Source organism: Chrysemys picta, chromosome 2 (assembly GCF_011386835.1).
Source record: "Chrysemys picta bellii isolate R12L10 chromosome 2, ASM1138683v2, whole genome shotgun sequence".
NCBI classification, from domain to species: Eukaryota; Metazoa; Chordata; order Testudines; family Emydidae; genus Chrysemys; species Chrysemys picta.
In genome coordinates, this window is record NC_088792.1 from 119,347,880 (window position 1) to 119,371,136 (window position 23,257).

Consider the following 23,257-nt stretch of genomic DNA (forward strand, 5'->3'; position numbering starts at 1 on the left):
TCAGCATGGAAGCATGTCCTCTGGAATGGTGGCCGAAGCATGAAGGGGCATACGAATGTTTAGCATAACTAGTATGTAAATACCTTGCAATGCCGGCTACAAAAGTGCCATGCGAACGCCTGTTCTCACTTTCAGGTGACATTGTAAATAAAAAACGGGCAGCATTATCTCCTGTAAATTTAAACAAGCTTGTTTGTCTTAGTGATTGGCTGAACAAGAAGTAGGAATGAATGGACTTGAAGGCTCTAAAGTTTTACATTGTTTTGTTTTTGAGAGCAGTTATGTAACAAAAAAATCTACATTTGTAAGTTGCTCTTTCACAACAAAGAGATTGCACTGCAGTACTTGTGTTGTAATTGAAATCAATATATTTAAAAATGTAGAAAAACATCCAAAAATATTTAATACATTTCAATTGGTATTCTATTATTTAACAGTGCGATTAAAACTGATTAATCGCGATTAATTTTTTTAATCACAATTAAGTTTTTGAGTTAATCACATGAGTTAACTGCAATTAATTGACAACCCTACTAAAAATGGAGACATTTCAGCTTGAATATAAATAAACATTTCTCAATAGCTGAAGAAAACTTGTAGGTAATGTAATAAGCTACCCAGTGAAGTAGTTGAGTCATCAGCATGAAAACCATCAATAGGATACATATCATATTAGTAGGATTAATGTACTAAAACTGTGCCAACGCAAGAGGTTAAATGTGGTAACCCAACAGGTCTTTTACATCCTATTATTTAGACAATGCAAAAAGCTTAATGAAAGTAGCACAGTGGTTCAGAATTAAAACACACAAAAGTCATGAAGTTCAAGGTTATGGTTCTCATAGTAACTGAATTCAATCTCATTTAATAGAAAAAGTCATACAATTTTGTAATAATAATATGCTGCTATTATATTTATACAGCACCTTTCATCTCAAAGGATTCCAAGGTGCTTTACAAACTATCCACACATACACACAGATGTACCAGTGACATGTAGGAGATAGGGGGGTGGCAACCAGTCAGACAATCTGTGCATAGCACAATATGAGGGGAGAGGAATTTTGGACCTGGACGTTGTGGCAGATTGCTCCTCTTAAGCAGAGTACTATGATATTTTTAATACTCATGCTGAACTGACAGAACTTTGTTATTTAAAGATGGCTTGGAAAGGAGGAAAATGGGTTTATGTCTGAAAACTTTTTGTTGGAAGAGGGGTTTGGTTATGATTTTTTGGTTGATTGGCTTTCAGGGTTTGTTCTGATTATTTTTCCCTCATCTCATCTATTATTGTAGTTGGAAGGACTTCTTGGATGATTTAGAGGTGTATATTAGAATGTTCTTTTAGTTACTGTGTGGGGAATTGAATTCCCGAGAGAGCTTTTTTCTCTTGTATTTACATTGGATAAATGTTAACAGAGTGTTTGAGTAAAAATATTTCTTTCCTTCTTGGTTGATCACATTCCATTTCCTTAATACTTCACCAGTCAATACGTAGAGTCAGAATTGAGAACTCCTGAATTTCTATACAGAAAACCTCTTTTTAAAAACCTTTCAGGGCTTGTCTTCACTGCAGAGTTAATTCAAGTTATAACTTGAATATTTCCCCTATCTTGAGTCCTATCCATACACAGAGACCCTTAACTTGAGTTGGAGGGTCCATCAGTGGATGTAAGCTAAAGCTTGAAATCGCTCATCAGCTGCTAGCACAATTTCTCTGTGCTATTAATATAGTCACCGTGCAGTAATCCAACCACTCTGTGTAGCTCAAGTGTTATTTCATAACATGGCCATTCTCAGTCAAGCTAACTCGAGAATAGTTAATTTAAGGGTAGGTCACTGCAGAATTAGCTCAAGTTAACTCAAGTTAATTAATGGGAGCTGCGGGAAGCATTGGCCCGGCCTGCGCCGCTTCCCGCAGCTCCCATTGGCTGGGAACAGTGAACCGCGGCCACTGGGAACTGCGAGCAGCTGTACCTGCAGACGCTTAGGTAAACAAAGCGTCTCGCGGTTCTTTCTGTCTCACATAGCACATTGCAGTAATGTGTGACCATTTTCTAACCTTCATGTTTTGGTGAGGAATTTTTAATCCAAAAAAATGAATGCAAAAAAAGAAAGCTCCCCAAAACAACCCATTAATGCAAAGCTACAATTGAGTTGCACACGTTAAAAGTCAAGAAGTGCAAAATTATGCCACCGTTGCCTCCTTGTCTCCAAGCAATCTGAACTTGGCCATATTGAATTTATATGTTTTAGCATAAGAATTTCCATATTCAGTTCATCTGGCCTCCAGTTAACAAAAGATCACTCAAATACACCACCCCGAAATCACTCCCTTATCCCAGACTTATCTTTTTAGAAGGCTTTGTATGTTTCCCATGGTTTTGGGGAAACTAAGATTGAAAATAGTGCACAAGCCTAAAGGGACTGGGATACAGTTGCTGTGGGGACCACAAGTTTGAATTTCCAGACTTTTGTGCTTGTGTTGGGTAAAGCTCAGCTGTACCATCGCATTAATGTCGTTTTTTTGCATTTACTTATAAAGAACAAAATCTCCATTCAGGACAAAGCTTTGATAGAACATCAAGATGTTTCTTATTGTGCAGGAAAATGACACCAAGGAAAAGGAATTTCACTGTTCTCAGGGATCAGCGCTGCAAGAGCATTGCAGGGGCAGCTTTATAGCTCTGCCGTCACTGACTGTGTACAATCATGAGGGATCTGACTGTCGGTGGAACAAAGGTTCTATTGTGACCAGCTGGCTGAAGAATCTCTTCAGTCACCGTGACTCCATCAGAGAAAATTTTGCTTACAAGAAAATATTGAGCACAGAGTGGGAAACAAGATGCCTGCGTCAGCATGAGTGATGGAGGGGAAGAACCAGGCCAAGCTGACACAGCAGCTCTTTTTCTATTGTATTATTGCATACACTCCATCTGTTATCTGATTGAGTAGCTTATTGCCTTCAGTTTCATAAGGAGTGCAATACAGAACACAAAGTCTAGAGTTTATTGTGGGGTCAGAACATGTAATCAACACCCGTCCAAATCTGCTAAGCAGCAGGGACCTACTTCATTCTTGTCAAATTTCCATGTATATCCAGCCACCCACCCAAATTGCTAGTGGAGCTTTCAGTGATTTTGGCTTCCTTTCACTAAACTGAAGCTTCTGTACATAATTAATGATTTTCCCCCATGATAGCCCCAACAATTAAGCATTTAAAAATTGACTGTGTAGTGTAAATGTTCTGTGGAAAAATTTGCATCACTGTTACTATGCACATATGATTTCAGTTATTAAGGCTAGACACTTTAGGGTTTGTTTTACTGACCGTGTATATACTCTGTGAAGTAGATTGCAGCTTTTAGAACTACAGCTGCGTAAGTGGGTGTACAGGGGCACTGTATCAGCATTCGTTCACATAGGCACTCAGCCTTCACTAGCATTCAAGGAATGTGAGGTATAGGATTCTAGCTACTCCTTGCACAGGAGCACAAAGGGTGGATAAGGACTCCGTTTCCTCCACCTCCTACCCCTGACACACAAGCTCAGGAATGATCATTATCTGGCACTATGTATATTAAACCTGAGAAAATTAGAGACACCTGGATATTTTTTAAAGCACCTAGTTTTACTCTCTGAACAAATGAAATTTTAAATAAGTACAGCTCACGTAATGATCGAAAGATCATTTGTAAAGGTAGCATTTGGTTTAATCTACTGTAACTGGCACTTATAAATGTGCATATTTATATATTCATTCTAAATTACTCAGAATTTGTGTCATCAGAAAAGTAATTTGTAGGAAAAAGATGTACTAAAAGTATACTTTTGAGACTGATTTTCTTCATGATTCAACTTACTGTTTGGATTGTTTAGAATCATAGAACCATAAGGTTAGAAGGGACCGCAAGGGTCATCTAGTCTAACCTTCTGCCAAGATGCAGGATTTGTAGCGTTTAAACCATCCAAGACAGATGGTGATCCAGCCTCTTTTTGAAAACCTCCAGTGAAGGAGCTTCCATGACTTCCCTAGGCCGTTTGTTCCATTCTCCTACTGTTCTTACAGTTAGGGGGGTTTTAATATATATTTACCACTCCAAAGCACGTAAAATCAATATTTCAAGCAAATCTCCAGAACATTTGCCCTCCATTTCAACAAATCTGGTGAAATCTCTTCACTCTTTGTGGCTTGATTTTCCATGAAGAAGCATCTGGGTTAGCTGAACTTGTATTTTGACAAATTCAAGTCCAGTTGATAGCTCCAGTGGGATGAGGTTATGGATGATAGTAACATCATTTGAAACCAAGCAACATCTTACTGTCCTCCTGCCGTCTCAGGCCCGGCTGAAGGATTTGTGCTGTGATCTCTGGGCTGAGCCAGAGTGAGGTGGAGGGTGCATAGATTCAGGGGTAAGAAAACAGAGTGGAAATGTGAAAGGAGAGGAGTCTGCAGAACCTATCCCATGTGACTTTTATGCAGAAGGATTTCCTTGGTTCTGGGGCAAGTGGGAACATCCCATCGAGACTGAATCTCCCCCCTGATTCCCAAGCCCTTCACTGGTCCCTTTTGCTGCCTGCTGTACCCCATAGAAGAAGGGGATGTATGGCCTTTTATTAGCTATGCATTGTCCTAAATGAAAATCTTTGTTAAGAAAGGGTTAGACTCTAGCTTACACCTGTGTGTGAAATGGGGGCAGGATATAAAGGAGATTCGCACCCTAGCATGACCTATGTAAGGGCAGGCAAAACTGCAGTCCCTGCAATCAAAGGAGCACAGGAACTACTCCCAAATTACCCCCCCCCCCCCCCGGAGGGAAGGAGCAGAGAGCCATGAATCAGGTCTGTCACATGATTGGCTGGTGAGGAGTATGCTGCATCTCTTTAAGGAAGCAATTTGGTTGCTCCACCTTCCACTGAGGCAAAATTCATCTTGCTTGCACTGCTCTTGCTCTCTCCTAACATGGAATTGTGCCAAAATGGCATGATCTAGCAAAAGAGTTAAGTATGAAAATGAGTTTCAACGGAGTCCCAAAAAACAACACTACATTTACTTTACAAATATCTACAGTGTTAACAAACATTAGGAAATCCAGATATTCCCTTACTGCCATATAAAGAAACCATCCTTTGTCACTTACTATCACCCTGCTTGACTCCCACTACCCACCCAGTTTTCAGTTTCCCCATAAAATTTGCAAAACTACATGCAATGGTCAGAAAAAAGAAAATACTGGAATGGGAGGGAAGCAGCTGCTTTCAGCTGCCTCCGCCTTTCTATACCATAAGAATTTTCACTATACTTCTAATGCAGTATTTACTGTTACGGGAGCCAGTTGCAGCTGGTTTCTGCACTTTCCACTCTGTTTTCCTCAGAACAGAGATCCAGTGGCAGCACATCTCCAAGATCTTTTGCAGAAAAACATTTCTTTCATGTTAGTGTGACATGAGACCATTTTATTTGATGTCTGAAAGAAAATCTAGTATTTAGCAGGAAAATCTCAGAGAAATAAATTAGGGTTTTGTTTCTTTTTGTTGCAGTAGCAATAGGCAGTGTTATCTGTAGTGGGGTGACTCAGTAATAGGAGTAGTAAAAAAAGGAGGCAGTAGCATCATAGTGTACAGCAGGAAGAGGCTACTGTCCTATCAATTCAGTATAAATCAGTCGAACTTCTGGTGAGGTTTGAATTTGCGTTTGCATTAGTAAAGAATGTGTAACAAAGCTGCCACCTTTTTATATCATGTATTTTGTTGTGTTGTTTGCGTGGCAAGGGAGAAGTAGTGATTGCCTGTCACTTGTTATATTTTGAGCTGTTCACAGTTTTATGATAGAATGGCAGTTCTCTCTACCAAATACGGTGACCAGACAGCAAGTGAGAAAAATCGGGGGCGGGGGAGGTAATAGGAGCCTATATAAGAAAAAGACCCAAAAATCGGGACTGTCCCTATAAAATCAGGACATCTGGTCACACTACTACCAAAATTATTGAAATGAATCATTATTTTTGACAGTTCTAATTGTCATTGTCTAATTTCTAACTCTTCTTTCAGCATTACATGCTGCTGCCCTTTCTGGCCATGTCAGCACTGTGAAATTGCTCTTAGAACATAATGCACAGGTAGATGCAACGGATGTAATGAAGCACACTCCACTTTTCCGAGCCTGTGAAATGGGACACAAAGAAGTGATACAGACACTCATTAAAGGTCAGCTGTCACAAATTTACAAATCCATTCACAGAGTTAAAATGCTGTTGTAGGTAGGTTGTAAAATAAATGACATTGCTGGACAAAATGAAGAGCCCAAAATTAGTCCAGTAGGGAAAGATTTATGTATAGTACATTTCATTGTCTCTATCCACTGTCCCCACAAGTCTCTTCCAGTACCCTTTAATCTCCTAAAACCTCACATAGTATTTTTTTCTCTTTCCTATAAATAAGATCAATTTAAATTTTGTTTACCATTGGTGAGAATGGTTGAATAGCCATCTTTCAACATGTAAATGGCTTACCTGTTTCAAATACAGCTTTTCTTCAACTTTTTTGATATAATCACTTGAATGTGTTTTTCCTGTAACTTTTTATTATAAACAAAGTTTTATTTTGTAGACAATTTTAGAAATAATAGAAACCATAAAAGAAAATAGTTATATTACACAGATATAGTTGTATCATCTTAGCTGCCAGCATTTATAGAAGCATCACATTTGGTCTACACTCATATTTTCTCTTTGGCTTTTGTGGAAGCAATGAGTTGGTATGAATCATTATAGTTGTATTATTATACGGACAGTTATTGTTTTGGTTTGGTTAGAGCCAATGATTGTTATATTTTGTGGCTTTTTTGTGGTTTTTGTACTGTATTTTTAACTGTTGTAAGAGCACCTAGGGGAAACTAAACTAAATAAATGAATATGATTTGGGTAAAATAATTTTACATGCTTGAGTAAAGGAAATAACTGCAAAAGCCCATAATAATATGGTGAGGCTAGCGGTAAAATTTTGAAAAGCATCTAAGTTCCATTTTCAAACATGACTTAGGCACTTAGAAGCCTATATCTCATTTAAAGTCAAAAGGACTGAAGCACCTATGGGCAAGATTTTCAAAGGTATTTGGGCACCTAAAGTTATAGATGGGCACCTAATGTGATTTTCAAAAGTACCTGAGCAAGTTGGATGCCTAGCTCCCATTGAAACTCCTAAGTGCCCAAGTCACTTTTGAAAATTGGACTTGGGCTTTTAAGTCACTTAGGCGATTTTGAAAATGTTACCCCATGGTCTTTTGTTTATCAGAAGTGTTCCAAGATGACATGGGCTTAATCTCCCCTTTCTCTGATGTGCAAAAATATTTTGGTGTTTTTATTGCTGATGTTCAAATATTGTTTTGCTATTACAGGGGGAGCAAGAGTAGATTTGGTTGATCAAGATGGCCATTCTCCCCTTCACTGGGCAGCTCTGGGTGGAAATGCTGATGTATGTCAAATTTTGATAGAAAATAAAATCAACCCAAATGTGCAGGATTATGCAGGTAGAACTCCCTTGCAGTGTGCTGCATATGGAGGCTATATAAACTGCATGGTCGTGTTACTGGAAAACAACGCAGATCCAAATATTCAAGATAAAGAGGTATGTTGTTCTTCACTGTGTCATTTAAGTTAATGTCAGACCAAGCATAAGTTGAAAGTATATTCTCCTTCCTGCATATCCTTCTCTTTCTGCAGCACGGTGGCATTAATCCTTGCTTTTCACACCAGTGGTACGATGAATCAGGGTTCACTGCTATTGTAGGGGAAGGAAAAGCAGCCCTAAGACTATTTTCCCTTCATGTTTCACTTTTTTAGGGCTTGATCAAAGATTATTATTTTAATATACACCATAAACTGAAGATGCACATTTCCATATTGTCCTTTGGCTTTTCCATATAAAGCTAACATCTTAAAATTATCCTTTTAAAAACTCCTTATTCTTTATTTGTTGTTTTCTTATTTAAATACTTAACAAGGGACTGTAATTTTATAATCCACACCATGTCTCCCCAGCATGTGTTAGTGAGGATAGAGCAAGTGAGGTGCAACAAACTTGCCGAAAGAACTGCAGCAATTATTTGTTTGTGTCTAGCCCTTAAGGGCGAAGAAGAACATTGCAGTTTGCTTGTATATTCCTTTGCTCCCTCCCTTAGGCACTAAGTGAAACTTGGTGCCAAAATAGATTTTGTATTCTAGGATAAATTCTCTGTTGCTGTAAATTGGCACAACTCCACTGGAGTCAATAGAACTGCACCAGTTTACACCAGTAGCTAACTTGCCCCAATATGTTAACCTTTTACCTCACTGCATGAGGCATACTTTTCTGTGCCACAGTCAGTTTAATGAAACTTGCTACAGAGCTTTCATATCTGGAAATTCTACTTACAGTGGTCTGAAATTTGGAGCTGCAATGTTCAGCTGCATTGACAGCCAAAGATGTGGTCAAAGTATTACCTGAAGGCCAGATCCTTGGCCATGGCTTCAATTGATTTCTGCTACATCAGTAGTTCAAAGCAGCCAGAAAGTTGCCCTAAAAGGTCAGCTGAGGATTCTCCTGACATGGGATAACCCTTGTGAGATTTAGAACTGGCATGGAAAGCTCTGTGCCACCTGCTCCCAATTCATTCTATGCAGGTGGAATGTTGGGGTGTCTGCCAAAGTGCGGCAGAGTGCACAGTGCTCCATCTGATCCATGGCCCTACAAGACTACATCCACTGGAATCATTTATATTGGTCCTTAGGCCAGTCTAAATTACAGAGGGCTGTTTTGGCCCCAGTTGGCCCACGATTTCAGGAACAGAAAGGAGACTTAGAGACAGATTTTCTTCTGCTAACTTCACAGAGTATAAATTCTGCACAGCTGCAAATTTGGCCCTGATCTATTTTTAAAAATCTTTTCAGTGATTTTTGCTTTTAAACTCTTTATTTCTTTTTTTTTAATGGACAAGATGTATTTTGGAACCACTTGTTTGGTCATAATGTCCATTTGAGCCCTGAATGACACCATATGCTATTTTTCTTTTGGCAATACAAAGTTAGCAGCTAATAAACCTCTTACTTCATATATGTTCGGTTTATAGGGAAGGACTGCTTTACATTGGCTGTGTAACAATGGCTACCTTGATGCTATAAAGTTGCTGCTGGGTTTTGATGCTTTCCCTAATCACATGGAGAACAATGAAGAGAGGTACAGTTTATTAAACATATTATTTTTTAATTTAGCAAACCTACTCTGGTTTGTCTGTCACATATTGAAATATTGAGAATATGTCGAGAAACATGAGCTTGAACATGTCTAAAAACACTGGTGTAATCTCAGGACTGGAGAGTAGTTAAATTGTGCAATTGAAGAGACTATTTTTCAAATAAGACTGTTCAAACCTTTCTCTTACATTTCTATTGTACTTTTCAGCCTTGATCCTGCAGAAGACTTCTATGTATTTTACCCTCTGTGAGTAATCTCATTGAAGGCAATGAGGCTACTCTTAGTGTGTAAACTTAGACATGTGTGTAATTCTTTCAGGATTGGTGCTTCGCACAATAACAGTGAAATGAACAGAAATACAGTGAATTAAAGTAAATTTACTTAAATTTTATTTGCCCTATTCACCTTATTAGAGTTAGGAAATGAGTCTTTCTATTCCACCTCAACCCTATATTCTTCTGTTTGGTACAACCTTATTTCAAAAACTCCAAAATACACTTTCTGTAATTAAATTCTGCTTTCTTTTTTCTTATACTGTGTCACTAAAAGATGACAGAGCTGTTCGTTTTCACAAAGCTACTAACAGATGTCTATAAAGGGCCCAATCCTGCTCCTGTTGAAGTGAACTGGAGTTTTGCTGTTCAGTTCAGTGAGGGCATGATCTGGTGAAAAGAGAAAAGTAAAATTGTATTTTAAAAATAGTTATTGCAGATTACCTGGTGGTGATCTGTATTCTGATGATCCAACTAAAAATAAATCCCTCTATAATCATAGGGTGACTATAAATTTGCATCTGTTTTCTTTGTCTCTGACTGACATATAAATAATAGTTTTTGATTTAAAAATCTTGGGTTGTGATAGTTTAAATTGATCACATGACTGCAGGTAATCAGCACTACTACATATTTTGGTACCTCTTTTCAAGAAGACAGCTTCATCACAATCATAAACAAAATTATCGATGGACATGCTAAATAAATATGAGTACATCAACATTTCAAAAATCACTAGAATGATTTAAAATCCCATGTACATTAGTGCTGCAGGGTTTTGTCTTCCATCCTGTCTCCCTTGGTTTTTTTTTAATTGCCTTGCTTACCCCCTATCATTTGTTTTTGTTGCCTACTCTGACCATCCAGACCTCTCTTCCTGTCCTGCAGAGCAATTTATTGTCAGTTTTCTAGTGAAAACCACAGTAGAAAGCATTAAGCAGCTCCCAGTTGTGTTCCTCTAATGCTGTCTATAGTGGCTTTCAATAAATAATGAAAATAAACAGCTGTATTTTAATTAATTTTAATTTATACTATTAAAAACAGATATTCTATTAGAGAACTGGAGGATGAACAGCCTTCTACCTGTCTTAAAGAATGCTGCTAATGGTGCTTGAAGAACTTCAGGTTAAAGATTTTTACCCTGGTATTCCTATAACCACTTCATTAGCATCTAGGGAAGCCCTCTGTTCCCCTCCTGGCATCACTGTGTTTGTATGCGTGATCCTTAGATCCCACATTCAGATAGGCTCTTGCTTATAATTGCATTATCTAATCTAAATGCACCTGCACGTCTCTGTTTCCTTTTCTTTGATTGTTTCTTTTACTGTTTTAAAAGACCAGGAAAATAAATTTAAAAATACTATATTAATACAGAATTACAGTTAAGAACATAGTGTCAAGTATCAGGGGGTAGCCGTGTTAGTCTGTATCTACAAAAACAACAAGGAGTCTGGTGGCACCTTAAAGACTAACAGATTTATTTGGGCATAAGCTTTCGTGAGTAAAAACCTCACTTCTTCGGAATTTCCAGAATTTTGTGTATTTAAATATTCAACCTTAATATTGCACCGATAGTGATGCTACATTTGCATTTGTCAAATAGTGTGTCATATGTCTAAACTCAGTCATAATTGGGAATGAGTGAACCTTAAAAGGTGCAGAGTTCTAGTTTGATTTTGATAGATTGACATTCAAATATACACACCTGTACATGTTAACGCATGGTGCCCCTATGGTGGGGAGGCATCCATTTGCTCTTTTCTAATAGCACTCTCAAGGGAGGTTTAGCAGCTTTCTACCTTTGCACAAATTGTGAAACCATACCACTTGGCTTAAAGAGTTAATATTCATAGCTCCAAAATATGAATATTTGCAACTTTAATACAAGTCTTAATCTAACTACCAGTCTTCTAAAACTCAGTCCTAAATATCTCACTGAGGACAAATTAATAAAACAAATTGGTGTTTCTAGACCAAACTGTTTTTGAAATATGATGATCCTAAAAAACTCTTTAAGAATGCGTTTTTAAAATAACATCAAATTGTCACAGAACGTTATTTTCTGCCAAGAGACGGGACATTTCAGGAGCAAAGAAGGCTTTTGAGAAAGGTAAATGGGAGACAAGAGAGTCAAAATGAGCTCAGTGATTTTTTTATAAATGTAATAGTGGCTCCTTCTTCAAGAGCTGGTCCCCATGTGTATTCCACACAAGGGAACAAGTGCACACCATGCTCCTGAGATCGGAGATTTCTGGCATGCAGTGTCCCTTGTGCAGTTACCCTCCTCTGACTCGGAACTGAGGACATAAGGGGCATTGTGAATTGACACCTCTCCAGTTCCTCTCTTACTGCCAGTCAGAAGGATCCGAAGCAAAGGGGAAGGAGTGGGGCTAGTGGAATACAGATAGGGACCACATATCTCAAAGAATCTCCAGTTACAGGTAAGTAACCTCTGTTGACACTCATGCTTTAGGAACCTAAAAATATGCTTTAATATCTTTTTGTATCTGTTAATTAAAAATTTTCAAAACAGCAGGTAAACTTTTAAAATTGATTTTTCTCAAGTGAGCTCCTTTCAGTAGTATCTGTCCAAGAATTATTTCAAATCTTTCTGTCTCATTTAATGTTTTATCAGCAACACACCTTGACCTACAAATCTCCATGCTCTGTCATTGCCTTTTATTCCTATTGACATTTCAGTTCAGACACTCTAATCTTCCCATCAAACTATCACCATATGGCAAGTCCAATTGTGCTGTCTGTCTGTTCTTCCTGTCTTTATCTGCATTGCATCCTTGCTGGTTACCATCAAAAAGAGCCTTAATTTTTACTACCTCATACATTGATACTAACTGTTTAACTTGATATATTGTATAAGCATCATTTTTATACTGTTGCCACTAATATTCAGTTAATAAATTTTCCTAGCATGGGCACTTCAATACAAGTGGGGGGTTCTGTGTAAATTTTGCTGCCCTTTACTGCTTGTGTGAATTTGGGCTAAAATTTTCAAAAGTGCCTAAGGGTGTGTCTACGCTGCAATAAAACACCTGCAGCTGGCCAGGGTCAGCTGACTCAGGCTCTCAGGGCTCAGTCTGCCGGGCTGTGAGGGGGAAGGGTCAAGAGCCTGGACTCCAGCCTGAGCCCAAACATCTACACTGCAGTTGTATAGCCCCACAGCCTGAGCCCTACGATCTGAGTCAGCTGACCTGGGTCAACTGTGGGTGGTGGTGTAGTGTAGACATACCCTAACTGACTTTGCCTAGGTCTCGTTGAAAACCAGTGCCACTTGGGCCGGTAAGTGGCTTTTGAAAATTGGACTTAGTCTCCTAAGTCTTTTTGTAAAAAATTTACCCTTAATGCCCCTGAAAGTGTGGAAGTAATACCACGTGCTATAGTTGGTCATAATATTGTCAATCTTTCTGTAACACATCTCTGCCAAGGCACTTAAACCTGTCCTGCAAAATCACTGCTATTTCTGTTTTGGCCTCTCTTTGTCAAAGCTGTAAACCTTGTTAATTGTGTAATTACAGTATTTATGTGGTATTCTTATGTGGATAAAGATTCACTAGCTAGAGGGTAAAATGGGACTACCAAGCTCATTTTTGCTTATGATCTAAACCAGAATTTGAAATCAAGTCTCCAAAAGAGAAATACTTGTGCAAATAACCCAGAATGCCACCTCATCTAACATCATGGGCATTTTTCACTTACACATTTAATTTAGGAACACCGTGCATCTCCCAGAGGACATATTTGTAAATGAGCCTCAAGGAACAACTAAGTCTTAATTGCTTGCTCAAATCTTCTTTTTAAAGAAACATGTTAAGGTACGGAATCTGTCAGATCCTCAGAATTTGGAAACGTGGTTCTCTGAAAAAGGTGTTAAATACTTTCCTTAGCGGAGGTTTCCTCATTAGTGGATCTTCCATCTCATTTTTTAAACCAAAAATATACATTGTGACTGGCAATCTAATCTATCGTAACACTTGTATGTTTTCTGTCTTTAGATACACGCCACTTGATTATGCTTTGCTTGGAGAACACCATGAGGTGATTCAGTTTATGTTAGAACATGGTGCTCTGTCTATAGCTGCCATACAGGACATTGCTGCCTTCAAAATCCAAGCTGTCTACAAAGGATATAAGGTTCGAAAGGCTTTCCAAGACAGAAAAAATCTTCTAATGAAGCATGAACAGCTGAGAAAAGATGCTGCTGCCAAGTAAGTCTGACACATGGAGAGTGCAAAAATGAAGCTATTAAAAATGAAATTGTTGAAGACAATAATAGTTTACAGATGAATTGCTCTATATTTTTTTTACATCTTTTTAGAAATAATGTCTTTGTTCCCTTAAAGGACAATCTAGTGTTCTACCAGATGGTGTATAGATAGGTACATTATATAATACATTTATGTTTGGAGGGGTTTTTTTTTTAAATAATCAAATACTTCTTGAAGCTTTATCATTTCTGTGGTGATGGATAACTCTAAGCCTGTGTCATGCAGGATACTATCCTCCCTCCCTCTGAGAATCATTCTTCCTCTGATGAGTTGCCCCCCTTATCTCTGTTTCTCAGGGGTTGGGAAGTGAAGAGAGACTTCCCACCCAATCAATTTCTAAACACTTGTCTGTGCCAGTCCTGCTCTATATTAACCCTGTTAGCTGGTTTTTCAGTACTTCTCTTTTTAAAAAGAGAAAAGAGTTTCCTGTAGTGGTGGTGTAGCTGTGTCTGTTCCAGGATATTAGAGAGACAAGGTGGGTGAAGTAATATCTTCTATTGGACCAACTTCTGTTGGTGAGAGAGACAAGCTTTTGAGCTATATAGAGCTTTTCTTCAGACCTCTCTCAAAAACAGAAGTTGGTCCAATAAAAGATATTACCTCACCCACCTTGTCTCTCTAAAGGAGTTACCTAACAGGAGTACAGTGAACAAAAGACTATAGGAATGAAGGATAGAAACAAAGTTGAGAGTGAGCAAAAGTGTATGTGGGCAAAAAGTGAGTGAGCAGCGGAGCAAGAAGTGAAGGAAATACAGGATGGTAGAAGGAGAAGAAGCTATTAAATATGGAACTTAAATAGTTTTTCACATGGATAAAACTAGTTCACCAGTTACAGAACAGCAAATGAAACTTTTTAAATTATCTTCCTGTCAAGGGCAGCATAAAATGATTTTTGCCGTCCCCTATTTTTTAATCTTAGATCGTTAAAGCCACAGTAAATACCAATTCATAGCAGAAGTGCAAGGCTAAATGAAGTATTCTAATAGCCAAGTAACAAGGTAAATTAAAAGAGAACAGAAACCGATCAGATAAACAATGCTCATGTTCCCTCCAAACATCTGCAGTTTATCTGACATCCACATCCTATCTAATCTATATAGGATGTTTCTATATCACCCATTACTGTAGTAGCTGTTTTACATCTGTGTATGGTAGTTGTTCCTAGTGAATGTCTTCATAGGGGATTTTGCCTTTTACCTTTCCCAGATACTAAGAAGCTTTATTTGTTTGTTTTTTCCTCTTGACTTGGTTATGCTGGGAAAGCTTTAACAAATAGGTGATTCTTCTAGGGTTCTCTGTGACTTCCTCCAGTAGCTTGTTCCACATCCCACTTCCACAGGCTTTGAATCCACAATTCAACTGCTATGTTATAAGTGTTGAATTTTGCAATATGAATGCGTGATTTATTTTTTTTAATGTGGAGTCTCTTACTAGTATTTAAAGAGAATATGGTTTAGGTGTTTCAAAATAAACATTGGGTAGGTATGAAATTAATTTTGTCGTCTATTTTATGAAGCTTTGCAACCTGCTCTAAAATGAAAACAAGCAGAATTTCATAACTTTCTCATAATCTGTGATCACCCATCACAGTGAAACTCACAAAACTGCACCAAGTGAAAAGTCAGATTCTTTACAGTTTGCTTTAAATATGATTTCTTCCCCCCCACCCTAATTCTGACTTAAAGTTACATGCTTTATGTATTATCCAAGAACTAGACAAAATATTGCAGAGTACAAAGTTGTTAATTAAACATCAGTAGACATTTTACCGATATTCTTACAGTGAAGAGAGAAAGGTGTCCAAAACATTTTCACAGGGGCATGAACGGAACTTATGCTCTAGTTATTCTGACATCAGCTTGGAGAAGATATTAATAATTAGATGAGGAAAATAAATGGGAGATATTTAGAAGACCACGGTTTGATTACCGATAGCTAACTTTGCCTTAGCTAACTTTGTTTTAGAAAAAGAAGGTAGTACTTCACCAACTAGTGGAATTTTGTAAGGATTTTACAGACAAGAAAGGCAAAAGTAGTAGGTTTCATATACCATGCAAAGATTTTCTACACACTGGGTTTTTGTTGTTTTTTTTAACTAGAAAAGTACTTTAAAACTGACATTGGATTAGAAAGCATATAGACTAAATAATTTATAAATCAAGTAATTATACATAAAACATGATGAATATGAGTGGCCTTCTACCTTATATAATTGACTTAGTGCCAGCATTGTGATGAGATTATATATTAAGAATATAACTTTTCAATGAACAGGTGAATTTAATCAAAATAATTTAGCTGCTTGTTCTATCAAGCAACTAAAATACAGTTTATAGAACTTTGTAGTCTGAAGTTCCACAATATTCAAGAGGGACAAATTGAGTCCTAATCCACTCGTGCTAATGTTGCCACTTACATAAAGATATATATGTTTTCCATTTGTCTCAGTATTAAAATATTGCCACTTACCCAGCTAAAAGAAACTAGCATTCAGATACTTCATATCCTATTTGGTGGACGGAGCTTAATTAAGTTACTCAATTCTGCTACTTCAGCACTCACAAAAGAGATATTTTAAAACTCTTTTATTATAAACAACCCACAGAAGAATCTTCTCAATTGTAATATCTGGTTGTACAGAGATTTATTATTTATTACAGCAGTGCCTAGAGGCCCTGATTAGGACCATTTTGCTAGACACAGTACAGACATACATGAAGATGTGATTCCTATCTCACGGCATTTCCACAAAACATTCATATATTTCCCTTTCATTTCTCTGCAACAAATAAATCCTGAAAGGAAAATCCATCTCAAAACTATACCACACTTCGATCCCTTCCACATACATACCTCAATTCACATACAACCTCAAGTAACCAAACACAACCAAAACCAAATATAATAGCAATGCTACAGAGCATCCCTCAGTCTTTAATAGACCAGAAGTGTTGTCAGCAACAGAAACGCAAAAGCTGAGATTTTAAAATTCAGGTGATTTGGATGCCTTATTTTCGTTAATTGTAATGGGAACTGTACAGCTGAAAGTGGCTTTGAAAATCTCAGCCAAAAAGTTTTCACAGAAGCTTTTTCAACATAGAATCACAGGGCTGGAAGGGACCTCAAGAGGCCATCTAGTCCAGTCCCCTGCACTCATGGCAGGACGAAGTATTATCTAGGCCATTCCTGAGTCAATGTAAGGCCATTGCTTCTTGTCCTATCCTCGGAGGTTGGGAAGAACAATTCTTCCTCCTCCTCCTCCTCCTTATAACAACCTTTTATGTACTTGAAAACAGTTATGTCCCCTCTGTCTTCTCTTTTCCAGACTAAACAAACCCAATTTTTTCAATCTTCCATCATAGGTCATGTTTTCTAGACCTTTTATCATTTTTGTTGCATGTTTAACCCTAGTGGAATGTTTGTGGTGGGGTTCCCCACAGCTCAACAGGAACTTAAGAGAACCATTCTCAGAACTGCATCAGACATGCAGAGTGGAGATAGTGTCTCCTGAAACTTCCTGTCCATGTCTGGAAACTATTTCACTTTATTCTCTGTGGAATATGTCTGCTGCCAAAGTTGGAAGACTTCTCTGAAGAAGTCTGGGATGAAAACATTACCTCTTATATTGCTGCATGACTTGTGTGCTGTTACTTCTGCAGAAAGGTCACCTGAATTAACATGGAGCATATATTACTGGGGCTTGTAATCTCTATCTTATCTCCATACTATAGATAACAGCTGTCATCTGCTTTATTGTATATACATTAATTGTGTTGCTCCTTGCAATTGGGTAACATGCCTTCTTTGCGCAGAATTTGATCTCCACTGTTGTATTGATCATTTATGGCCAATAAGGACCAATAATAATAATAATGGTCAGATAATCTAAATTCCAAGGATGAAATCCTGGCCCCATTAAAACCAGTGACACAATTCCCACTAACTTCAGTGGGACCAGGATTTCACTCCTGGGATATGTCAGGATAGGAGGGGAGCCGGCTGGGGCAGGAACAGGAGCATGAACGGGCGCAGGCTGGGGGAGTCTGTCAGAACTTCCAGGCATCTGTGAATCCTCTGAACAAGGTAGCAACAGTGAGCGGGTTGGAGTGGCTGCTTTCATTAGGAGCCTATATAACCTGCCTTAGGGTCACCTGGTTAGTCCCTTTCTTGTGGATTGGCTGGGCCCTGATTGATTGGCATGGGGCTGTCATAGGATTTTCAGGTAATTACCTTGGATGTCTCACCAGTTCGGGCTCAGGGATGACTTGTCACAGGGTATAGTTTGCAGCCTCCCTACATATGGAACTCCCCTAAACTCAGTGGAAGAGCCATACATAGAGCAGCTGTCTCTGATGAAATTATCTGTTTCTGTTACTCTCCTGTGTGTGTGTTTAATGTACATTATAAAGTTTATTATACTCTTTCTGATTCATTGAAAATAGTAGAAACAAAGTCTCTATACCAAGTAGGGGGGGGAATATTTATTTAAATATTTAAATTGAATTGAAATACAATTTGAGCATATAGACATATCAAGTTGTCACATATAACAAATTTTATCTAATTGCAATTTTATGATCTGTCATAAACTGGAGGGGACATTATGTTATCACCATTCTGTGTATCCATCTGTGCATTCTACAGTTAAGCTTGGCCAGTGTTTTACTCCTAGCTACACTCAGCCAGCTAATATCCCTCCTGATCTGATAAACCTGCTCTCCAGATGAATGTAGACAGCATATGGGAATCCTGAATGGTGGTAAACTGTTTCTTAGGTTTTCTTAGGTTAAAAGAAAAAAAAAGACTTCAACTTCTGTCTTTTAACACTCTCTTCACAAAATTTTAATTGATTTTTTTAGTTATAGATAAATCATTCCGCTAGTTGTAATGTTCTGAGTTAGTTGGTTTTAAAAAAATTGGGTACTTCACCTACAAATGATAAGGGTAGACAATGATGGTTAAGATAAAATGGACAGGAAGTGTTTTATTCAGAGTACAGGCAATTTACAGTATATAATTCACTGTTGCAAGAAGTGAAGACAAATACTATGGATGGCATTTAAAATGTGCTATGTGCTGAATAAATTTATAACTGCTAATAACATCTGTACATGTACAAATTGGTTCAATCCATAAGCATATCATTTATATAAACCTATTTCATGTTGGTTAAACAAAGATATTTTATATCATGTACAAAACTGCACAGATGGTTAGGTGGTAAGGCCTGGTCTCGACACTGGATTTTGAGACCTAGCACTGCCATTGTCACTGGGATGGTAACAATGGAGTGTATGTGGCAAAGTTCAAAAATCCTGCTGTGCTGCATATAGGATCATTTGCTCTGATCACACATGTTAATTGCCATAGTCTTAACTGGATATACTGTCCAGTAAATACCTGCTATTTGGGGGCTTTTGTTTAGTCTTGTGATTGTTTTTGCAAATCAGTTGAGAACTAGAGAACCTTTTTGAGATCACATGGGGCTGGCTCCTGGCAACTAAGCAAACCCAGTATTTTTTCAAGAGTCTGTCATCTTGTGCTCTAGAATCTAAGCTTTCATTTTAAAAAATAAGTCTTTAACTCATAAGATTACAAAGGAATTATTCAAAATATGAACCAATTCAGTGACGTCTGCTTGAGTCCTCAGACAGCCAGATGCAGATAACAAAACCAGAAGAAGCCAGAAGTGTTAGAAGCAAATGAACTGATCCCAATGAGATCTATGGTTTTGTAATTCCAGAATAAAAAATTCTTGAAAAGGAGAAGAATCTGATAAAAGTTCAGAGTTGTAGAATATAAGTGAATTAAGAAAAGGGTTCTAACAATGAATTGGTAGATTATGGTAGTCTTGAACAAGGACAAAGGAGTAAGAGGTAATGAGAAGACTAGATATGTTAGTATCTCCTTTGTTCTGTGGCAAGTGACATTAGCAAGTATGAAAGTATGTAGTAAGGAAACCAAGTAGATGAGGCACCCTGCAACATCAGTTAATGAGAGGGAAGTACAGAAATGTTATATCAGAATTATTTTTCAGGCTGTGTTATGCAGCCAAAAGTGTCAGGAAACCCAAAGAAGAAATCAGCTATCGGCAGGTTTTTTTACACTGATCCAGCAACCATATCCCAAGCCACTTACACAATCTGCTGTACTGTTATTAGCCAAGGGAAGGCGCATAGATATCTGAGAGCATCCATTGTTAAAACTCCATTTACAGAGGAAATACCACCTCAAGTGTGGAAAGACCCTAAAACAAAAGAGGCCCCATACCTAATAAACTACAGTTTATATTGAGGACAAGACGAAAAACAATATTAATTCTGAGACTTCTGTTGTTTTGGTTTTCTTGTCAGCCACTGAGGTTTAAAACTGGGATGATGAGAACAGTCAGATCAGTGTGTCCCATGCTCTTCTTCAAGTAATGTCCCTATCGTTGCTCCACTGTTGGTGTAGCAGTGTCCATTTGGCCTGCGCATGCATTGTCCCTCCCTCCCCCCCTCGTGCTCTGCCACAGGCCAACGAACCCTAAGCAGGCGAACCCTCCTCAGTTCCTTCTCAACCGCCACTGGCTAGAGACAGAGCTTTAGCTGTCCATTAGCGGATTGTTAACTTCTTCAGAATTGTTAATTTTAGCTACCTTTTTGGAACTTACCTTTCTTTTCTTTACTCCTTTAACCTTTATTACCAAAGTCAAAAAAACCCACTTTATTTTTTACTTCAATTTTCTTCGCACTCCCCCCTCATCTGGAGACACACAACCTCCCCCACCCCCCAGACATACAAAAGTATGGTTTGTGCCAACAGCTGAAGCCCAGATCCGGAAAGGATAGAGAACTGAGACTCAAGCTTTTCCTAATGGAGATGGCCCTTCAACCACCCTCTGAGCCACGCCAATACCCCAGACAGCAGGAAGCCTCACTGCAACCCTCTATTTCTAAGGGAGGTGAGCTCAAGAAGAGGCCCATGAGCCACTCTTGTAAGAAAAGAGTCATGAGTCCCCACAGTGAGCCCCGACCAAGCTAAAAATGATCTCTGGCTTGCTCTGTATCATCAGTACCAGTAACACCGAAGCTGTCTAAGTCAGGTACCCAGGGCTTGCACGGCACTGCCCCGACAGAGCATGTTGGGCTGTCTAGGGATTCAGTGGGCACAGGCAAGGAATCATTGGTACCGACTGGGCATGAGAAGTCCAGAGAATCCACCCTGGTGCTTGCCAGGCACCGGCGGATTTAACTATCAGATACATATCATCGACTCCTTCGATGTAGACACCTTGGCACCAACAACCACCACCGGTACTGATGCCTTTGGCACCGCCAGACTTCCAGTACACAACAGACCTTTTGGTGTCTGACACACTGGATTTGCCTCTACTTAATACTAGGGCCCCGGTACTGAGTCCATCCGGAGCTCCATGCTCACCGGCAGCATCATGCCATGTACCCACTTTTTCATTCACTGAGTCAGATAGTGATCAAGAAGACGTGGTCTCCCGCCACTCTTCTGACCCACTAAAGGGTGGCTAATTCCAGACCTCAACCGTACAGTCGCTCTGAGCCCCAGCCTCCTTAGCATGGGCAGCCACGGTACCAACCACCGGCCCCCTTCCCACCTTCTCAATAGCCCTACTGGGACCCTTAGCAGGCATGCAGACATTGTGCCTCCCATGGCTGTAGCATGGCCTATCAAGAGCCAAGGACACATCCTCCTTTGGCTGCTATATTGAGGGCATCCGAGCAGCCTGAACAATTAAGTCGAGGAGGAAGCTGCCTCCCAGAGTAATTTCTCATCATCATCACCAGACAAGACAGCGATGCCCCCTCCACCATCGTTGGCAGATGACTTTAAGCTATTTCAGGAGCTGGCCCAACGGGTGGCAGATACCACCCTAGGAGGTGACCGAGTCACTCCACAAACTAGTGGACATTTTACATTCTTCTGTCTCATCCAGAGTAGCCCTCCTTATTAACGAGGCCCTCTTTGACCCTGCCAAACTCATATGGCAGACCCCTGTGTCGGTCCCACCAACATGCAAGCAAGCCAACAAAAGCTATTATGTGCCAGCAAAAGACATAGAATTTCTCTTCTCCCACCTGCCTCACAATTCAATTATCATGGACACTGTGAACTCGGGGACCCTTCTCATGAGAGCCTGCTACAACAAGAGCTAGACCATCTCCTCAGCATGCAAGCCATAGAGCCAGTGCCCATACATCTAAGAAGCAAAGGCTTTTACTCTCACTACTTCCTGATACCCAAGAAAAAGGGAGGTTGGACACCTATACTAGACCTCAGAGCGTTCAACAAATTGGTTAAGCCTCAGAAGTTCAGGGTGGTCACATTGGCGAAGATTATCCCATCATTAGAAAAGGGTGACTGGTTCTTGGCCCTCAACCTTCAAGATGCTTACTTCCACATTTCGATCATACTGAGTCACAGACAATACCTCAGATTCACACTAGGCCAAGACCACTACCAGTACAGAATTCTCCTTTTTGGCCTCTCGTCAGCCCTCTGAGTATTCTCCGAGGTCCTCTCAGTAGTGGCGGCCCACCTGTGCTCCCAGGGCATTATGATTTATCCTTAATTGGATGATTGCCTCCTCAGGATTGAGCCACATACACCAACTCCATAAATCACTAAGGGTTTCAGTAACCAATGAGTGCTGAAACCTAGTGGGCCGAGAAGCTAGTAGGACTATAGCTTCAGCCAAGGGACCACCCACGGTACCCCAGACTGGAGGATCACCCAGCTCCACTGATTGGTCCAACCACACTATTTAATCCAGAGGCACGGGAAGTTTGAACAACAAGGTGGTTTCCTGTTGTGGCTCCACCGGATCCTGCTTGTGCCTGCCTCCTGCACCCAACCCTATTTCCTGATTCTTACTCCTCTCCTGGCTCCTGGCTCACCCTGCCCCTCGCTCCTGCTCCCTCTCTGCTCCTGCTCCTTGCTTGATCCTTGCCTCTCCTCCAGTTCCTGCCCTTACACTTCGCCTTCAGTCATCAGTTACCAGTCCTGGCTCCGACCCCAGCTTCCAACTTCTGACCCTGACACTGGCTTGACCCTTGGCTCTAGCATTTGGTATCTGAGCTCGGCTCTGACCCTCAGCTTTGATTCCTGGTTCTAACTCTGCCTTGACCCCTGGCTCTGGTAATTGGCAGCTGACTCTGGTGCTGACCCTTTGCTTCGTTCCCCAACCTGGACGCCTTCTCTGCTCACTAGACCTGACTCCTGCTCTGACTGCTAGGCCAAACCACCTACATCCTGGTCCTTAGGAGCAGCTTCCTTAGCTAAAGCCTGCCAAGCTATCTCTCATTTCACCAAGGCTATGTCTACCCTGCAAAAAAAAGGTATGTTCTTTAACTAGGATACACTAATCTGTATTGTCTAATTTGGGTTAAAATAGCACTGAAGACACAGCAATTCGGTTCTTAAATCAGGTTACCAGCTCGTGTTAAAACCTACAGG

The 23,257-nt window shown here is 39.5% G+C and overlaps 1 protein-coding gene across 9 annotated transcripts in view; it reads left to right on the top strand.

Annotated features, from left to right (window-relative positions):
• The window catches only part of INVS (inversin), a 211,298-nt gene that overhangs the window by 150,423 nt on the left and 37,618 nt on the right, over positions 1-23,257 (top strand). For all 9 annotated transcript variants that reach the window (XM_024099606.3, XM_005292613.5, XM_065587212.1 and 6 more), the window contains 4 exons: positions 6,052-6,207; positions 7,397-7,626; positions 9,107-9,213; positions 13,514-13,726. In XM_024099606.3, the coding sequence (XP_023955374.2) occupies positions 6,052-6,207; positions 7,397-7,626; positions 9,107-9,213; positions 13,514-13,726 (706 nt within the window). The remainder of the gene's footprint in view (positions 1-6,051; positions 6,208-7,396; positions 7,627-9,106; positions 9,214-13,513; positions 13,727-23,257) is intronic.